This window comes from Haplochromis burtoni, unplaced genomic scaffold (assembly GCF_018398535.1).
Source record: "Haplochromis burtoni strain Fernald_Lab_line unplaced genomic scaffold, NCSU_Asbu1 Contig_258, whole genome shotgun sequence".
NCBI classification, from domain to species: Eukaryota; Metazoa; Chordata; class Actinopteri; order Cichliformes; family Cichlidae; genus Haplochromis; species Haplochromis burtoni.
This window is the reverse complement of record NW_024582619.1, coordinates 623,959-630,521: the sequence shown is the minus strand read 5'-3', so window position 1 is coordinate 630,521 and position 6,563 is coordinate 623,959. Positions and strand designations below refer to the sequence as shown.

At 44.6% G+C, this 6,563-nt stretch overlaps 1 protein-coding gene across 8 annotated transcripts in view; it reads left to right on the top strand.

The window, feature by feature from the left end:
• The window catches only part of mgat3b (beta-1,4-mannosyl-glycoprotein 4-beta-N-acetylglucosaminyltransferase b), a 54,330-nt gene extending 50,595 nt beyond the window's left edge, over window positions 1-3,735 (top strand). For all 8 annotated transcript variants that reach the window (XM_042227411.1, XM_005939428.3, XM_042227409.1 and 5 more), the window contains 2 exons: window positions 2,384-2,666; window positions 2,845-3,735. In XM_042227411.1, coding sequence (XP_042083345.1) covers window positions 2,384-2,666; window positions 2,845-3,342 — 781 coding nt within the window. In that variant the 3' untranslated portion in view covers window positions 3,343-3,735. The remainder of the gene's footprint in view (window positions 1-2,383; window positions 2,667-2,844) is intronic.
• The last annotated feature ends 2,828 nt before the right edge of the window (window positions 3,736-6,563 follow it).

The following is a 6,563-nucleotide window of genomic DNA, read 5'->3' as shown; positions in this document are numbered from 1 at the left end:
TTTTTTTTAAACCATGTAAGATTAAGGGCAGAATAAATGTGGTAACAGTATCTCATTCTTTTTGCAATTCGCCTGTACTCTTTTCTCTGTGTGTGCAGTCGTTGTATGGCTTTTTCTGGAAGCAGTTCGGGTCTCTGGAGGTGGTGTCGGGCTGCACGTTGAGGATGCTGCACGACGTGTACGATGGCGACGGCATCAAACTGCGTCGTCGCGAATATTACACTATGCCGGGTTTCCGCAAATACGAGAATGACACCGGCCACATCCTGGTGCAGTGGTCGGTGGGAAGCCCGTTCCACTTCGCAGGGTGGCACTGCTCCTGGTGCTTCACACCCGAGGGGATCTACTTTAAGCTGGTGTCGGCGCAGAACGGAGACTTCCCGCGGTGGGGCGACTACGAGGACAAACGCGACCTCAACTACATCGATAAATGAGCTCACATGAGGACACACTGTTAAACAATAAAAGCTCCATTTGTGCTCATTTTTTTTTTTTTTTTTTTTATCCAGCTGCTTGGTTGCAAACACACACACACATACTTCCCCCTTTTTTTTCTCCTTTATCCAAGTTGTGATGGCGCCGTTTCAATGAGTCGTTATTGTTTGCAGCTTACCCTCTTTGTTTACAGCCAGCCCTACTCGTGCTCCTCGAGTATCCGCGTGCGGAATAACAATTACAGTTAGCTTCCTGTGGCGACGACATGAAACGCCTCGAGGGCAAATTTTACAGCAGATTATGACAAGAGCAGCATGATTGACTCTGCGTGTAGCCTTGAAGGGAGAGATCGGTGTGTTCAATCATCGGATGTGACACTGCATGAAAGCGGCTATGTTCTGCGATCGCCGTCTTTCGCTATGCATATCAACAGGTTAATTGAGTTGTTCTTCTGGACAGTTTGGCGTGAGGAGAACGGCTTTTCTCTGCTGAAAGGTGCCATTTGTCAAACAAGTGCCTTTCTGAACTGTTTCTTTATCTCTTCTGCCACATTTTGACAACCTTTTATAAATGGGCCACAGCTGGAATGTATTTTGTTGACCGTTTAATGCGATATTGGTTTGCAATTTTTTTTTTTTTTTTTCTTCAGAGGGGCAAAAAATTATAATTATAAGCCTTTTAAATTTGTGAAATCCATTACAGGGAACGTCACGTTATGGATGCATGATACTGCAGTTCTGTTGGTGTGTTTCCCACCAGAAGGCATCGTGTAATAAATGCAGTGAATCAGTTTCCTTCATTAATTTTGTTTCTTGGCACAGTCACCTAATGCCACTCAGAGATGGGGAAACTCGGCACAACTGTAGACTGTGTCAGCAACATGCTAATACACAAATGATTAGTACCCCTATGAAATTTAAAGTTTTTGTCCAAATCTTCCCAAGAACTTCTTTTCTTTTCTTTTTTTAACAGAGCAACACAGCATTTCCAAGCATACTAAGTTTCTGTAGAGATCAAATTATTTCAGAAAAAAGACCAGAGTCATTATTAGAAACTGAAAAACTCATTTTTTTTTTTTATTTTTTTTTTTTTTTAGCTGTAGCATATTTATTTTTAATGTTCATAGCTTGTAAAATCTAAAACTGAGGACAACCTTACAATTTACAAACCGTGAAAACTCTTTAGCTGTCACTGGAGAAAGCATCACACTAAGAAAACCATCTGTTTAGAGTAGAGAATAACGGTTTTCAATCACAAAAACAGGAGATGGATATACAAATTTAAAATAGTGTTTCAAGTCTCAAGAACTGGAGTAAGAAGTATCATCAAGAAATTTAAAACTGCTATTCACTTCTCAGTTCAATAATAGTTTTAAAAGGGAAATTTTCACAGGGGGACTAATTGTTGAATAATTATTAATAATTCTAAATAATAAGCATTTGTGTTACCCTTTAAATTAACACAATCCTAACGTCACAGACAGACATGTCTTGTAACTTTTGCTGCTCTTATTAATAACATTACCGACATTGTTAGCCTTATAAATATTAGCCATAGCTAATAATAGCTACCCTTATAATAGCAGATTGGCTAATGTGGCTAACAGGTAACTGCTAATAGTCAAGCTAACTTTGGTGTGCACTTGCTAGCTCAAAATGTAGAAAGTGTAAGTAGGTGTTATTGAAATTGAAAATTCTCAGTGTTCGAAGTTTAGGAAAACTAAAATTGCAAGTGGCAGCCTTACTTTGACAAGAAGAATCTACACTCTTGCTAACTTATGACTGCTACATGTCAGTAAAGGAAAGCAATGGCTGCCTGGAACAGTAGGTAAAATTCATCTAAATGCAACTGTGTTACTTAAAATGCTGAGCTAAAAAAAAAAATCCTGTTAATTTTCGTTTGGATCAAAGAATCCACGTAATTACATTTTTTGTAATCCCTCCCTCAGTTTCCTGCGGCTCCTTCTAAACGGTACCTATGACTACATACGTCACAAGATCCTGTACGTGTTCCTCAACCACTTTCCGGATGGGGGTCGGCAGGACGGCTGGATCGCCGATGACTACCTGCGTACCTTCCTGACGCGCAATGGCATGTCCAGGGTGGTCGGTGCGCGATCAGACGATGTTTTCGTCATCAACGATGCCGACGAAATCCCAGCACACGAAGGACTACTTTTCCTCAAGCTGTTCGACGGGTGGACAGAGCCTTTCGCCATCCACATGCGCAAGGTAACAGAAGTATCTCAGCTTTCGTGTGTTTTCTACAAGCAGCCAGTTTGTTATGTGAAATTAAGATCTTTTTTTTTTTTTTTTTTTCTCACCATGTAAGATTAAGGGCAGAATAAATGTGGTAACAGTATCTCATTCTTTTTGCAATTCGCCTGTACTCTTTTCTCTGTGTGTGCAGTCCTTGTATGGCTTTTTCTGGAAGCAGTTCGGGTCTCTGGAGGTGGTGTCGGGCTGCACGTTGAGGATGCTGCACGACGTGTACGATGGCGACGGCATCAAACTGCGTCGTCGCGAATATTACACTATGCCGGGTTTCCGCAAATACGAGAATGACACCGGCCACATCCTGGTGCAGTGGTCGGTGGGAAGCCCGTTCCACTTCGCAGGGTGGCACTGCTCCTGGTGCTTCACACCCGAGGGGATCTACTTTAAGCTGGTGTCGGCGCAGAACGGAGACTTCCCGCGGTGGGGCGACTACGAGGACAAACGCGACCTCAACTACATCCGCGACCTCATCCGGACTGGCGGCTGGTTTGACGGCTCGCTGCAGGAGTATCCCCCAGTGGACCCCAAAGAGCACATGTACGCCCCCAAGTACATGCTGGAGAACTACGACAGGTATCGCTACCTCTTGGAAAACCCTTACAGAAAAGAGTCCAGAGCGAATGAAGGCTAGGTGTCAGGTGGCCAAAAAAATTAAAATGAAAAACATATGTGAAAAAAAACAAAAACAAAACGCTCGTAGGGCCCAAGTGATTTTTGGGGGGTGGAACGATACTGATGAACTGCTTCTCTCATTGGAGTGAAACTAAATGTATCTCCACCAGGCAGCACTGATGCTGCTCTTTAAAGTCATTACATTGGGGTCAGAAAAAAGGGAACACTGAATCACATCCATGGATTTTGAGAGAGAGCTTTGAGATGAGAGGATAATAACCACTGAATCTTAGATTTCCTCATTCCTCCCCTTTTCCGGGAGGCCCCGCGCTATCTCTCTATTTGTCACCCGTCCTTCCTTTTGTCACCCACCGATTCGACGCGCCTGTTCTCTGAGAGAAAATGGCAGCAAGAAAAAGCCAGGGGTCTATCGCCGGCAGGTGAAACCCCTCCATGGATCTGGCAAACTCTGAAGGGAAGGACCGTTTTGGTTTTGTCTGTGTTTACTGAAGTTTACAGATTGACCGATGTTCCCACTTCACTCTCCACCTCCAGATGTCTTCCTGTCATATTTGGTGACCTCCTTCCAGACACAAACTCCTGCTCAGATACTTTCATTGCTCCCGAGTGTCGGTAGGACATTACAGAAACCCCCCCCCTCACTGGAGCACCGACAGCCAAATGAAAGGGAATGACTCAGTAGAGATGTTTCAGCTCATACATATGCTCACGTTCATCTACATGCGCCTTAGAGTTGTCTGTGTGTGCTTGAAAAAGGAAGCGCGGGATTGGGGGTGGGCTATATGGGGTTTTTATTTGTATCATATTTTGAGAAAATGGAAAGGAAGAAAGAAACTGATGGGAACAGGAAAGGAGGATGAAACTGGGATGAGAACCTGAGAGAGAAGGCAGGAGAGAGTGTGAGGGGAGTATAGTGTGTGTGTGTGTGTGTGTGTGTGTGTGTGTGTGTGTGTGTGAGAGAGCGAGCAAGAGAGTGCGTTTCCCAGAGCTTACAGGCAGCTCTGAATAAATCATGCCCCGTCTATGGCATCTACGGCAGTTACTGCCATTATTGTTCGTCCAGTCCGATAGCAGCTGGAAGAATATCACCCTTCAGTTTTTCATCTCTCTCTCTCTCCCTCTCTTTCTCTCTCCATCTAGCGCCTCAGATAACTTTGTTTCCTTGGAAACTATGTGGAAAAGAGGAAATGGGATGGGTGTTGTTAAGACGAGTGGGTGGGTTCATATCAGGCAAGGAGCTGCAGCATTCGGATGAGGTCGACCCCGACGTTGAGTCCCTTCGGTTAGATACTCAGCTTTCCGCTCAGCTGCCAATCACAGATCGTCTTTTTCTTTCACTTATCATCCTGATTTTTTTTTCCTCCCCCTCCTCAAGTCTGTGTTTTCAGCTTTCTCTATTTTGCAAAATCTCCCAAGTCATCCTCCAACACACACACACACACACACACACACACACACACACACACACTGGATCCTATCTATTCTGTGTGTTTTCTGTTATCCTCACAGGAATGCACCATTTCAATAACAGGGGTCTGTTTATCTTCTCTCTGCCTCGTTTCTTTCCCTTTGTTTTGGGGCAGCAGTTGCCATGGCGATGCCTTTTCTGATGCCCTACAGATGATTATCATCATAAACATTTAGGCAGGAGCGCTCATGCCTCTTGCCTTCTTTCTGTCGTAAACAGCTGTCGATGTGGAATGGATGCCTAGATCACCCCCACCCCAACAGACACAGACACAGACACCCACCCATCCGCCCAAGTTGTCTGGCAGAAGTTGATGATGATGTAGAGCCTTGGTATGAGTACATGGGTAGCCCAGTGGGACAAGGATTAGTTCTTGTCGAGGGCGTGGAAGTCGTAGCTGGAATATTTACTGTGCTGCGGAGCAGTTAAAGACGTGCGCCGGGCAGACGAGCAGCGATCAAGAAATTATGAGCACATTGATTTTTGTTTTAACTGCAGATTGACCATATCCACCATCTACTCTTCAAACCTGTCTGGGCTTTACTTTAGCTTCTGGCTTCTTTCAAGGTTAAGACCTCTAGAGGTATAAAAACCACTTTTCTTGTAGTAAACACCGCCTGTCGCTGACGCCGCCTGAGATCATATCAAACATTATTTTGTAGCTTTAATTTCATCAGACGCTGACACAGCCATGCATCGAATGCCTCAAATGCTTTTTGTCCCCATTATTTTCACCTCCAAACTCCTCGATCATTAAAACGCTGCTCTTCCCTTACAGTTCCAATGCCATTAATATGTTTTTGGGGACTTATTTCCATAAATTGGTTCCCTTCTCAGAGCTGGGAGACCACTTGGTGGGGAAAATCAGATTAGCCAGCAGCCCGCCGACAGTTGTGTCAGGGCCCGTGTCGCTGCCTCGATGGCAGCGCGGTCTGTGCCGGCATCTGTTAGGGTTTTGGTTTTGATGCTGGGAGCCAAATCCTGATCCAAACCCAGAGGGGCTGTGGCGAGAAAAAGAGCTTTAAGCAGGATTTGATGGGAGAGGAAGCGACGATAATGCGAGATTCAACGCCCTTTGTCTCAAAATGAGATTTATTTATTTTTATTTATTTTTTAAATAGAACGTGGGTAACATACTCATGGTACGACTCTAGGTCAAGTAATGAATGAGGTGTCACATTTTTGTACTAAAGCTCTCATTTTCTTCAGTCTTCTTGCAAAAAGCACTGACTGATGTTTTCACTTGAGACTAGATCTGACTAAAGTTTCTAATGTGACTCGCTTTAAACAAACAAAACCTGCCAGCCTCTGATTTCAGGGCCTCAGACTGCACTCATAGGAAGACTCACTGCTGCAATCACTTTGCACATCTTGCATATCTGCGTGTCTGCTGACAGATAAGGATGTGTGGACTGCTGAAAGACGAGTCAGGTTTACCTCGCTTGGCCTGTTGAACTGTTATCACTTAGGTCGCCACGACACGCTCCTGAGATCTACAACAGGCTGAGGTCACCGGCCAAGATGGCTGGCCAGTGTAATAACAGGTGAGGGAATGCGCATGCAGTTTTCCCCTTAATTCCTCATGCAGAACCAGACGTGAGTAAGAAAGAAAAATGCAGAGCCTCTCATCACTCAATCCTTATCAGTAAATGTCACAGCGCTGCAGAGCTGGGCACAGTGTCACACACACACACACACACACACACACACACACACACACACACACACACACACACACACACACACACACA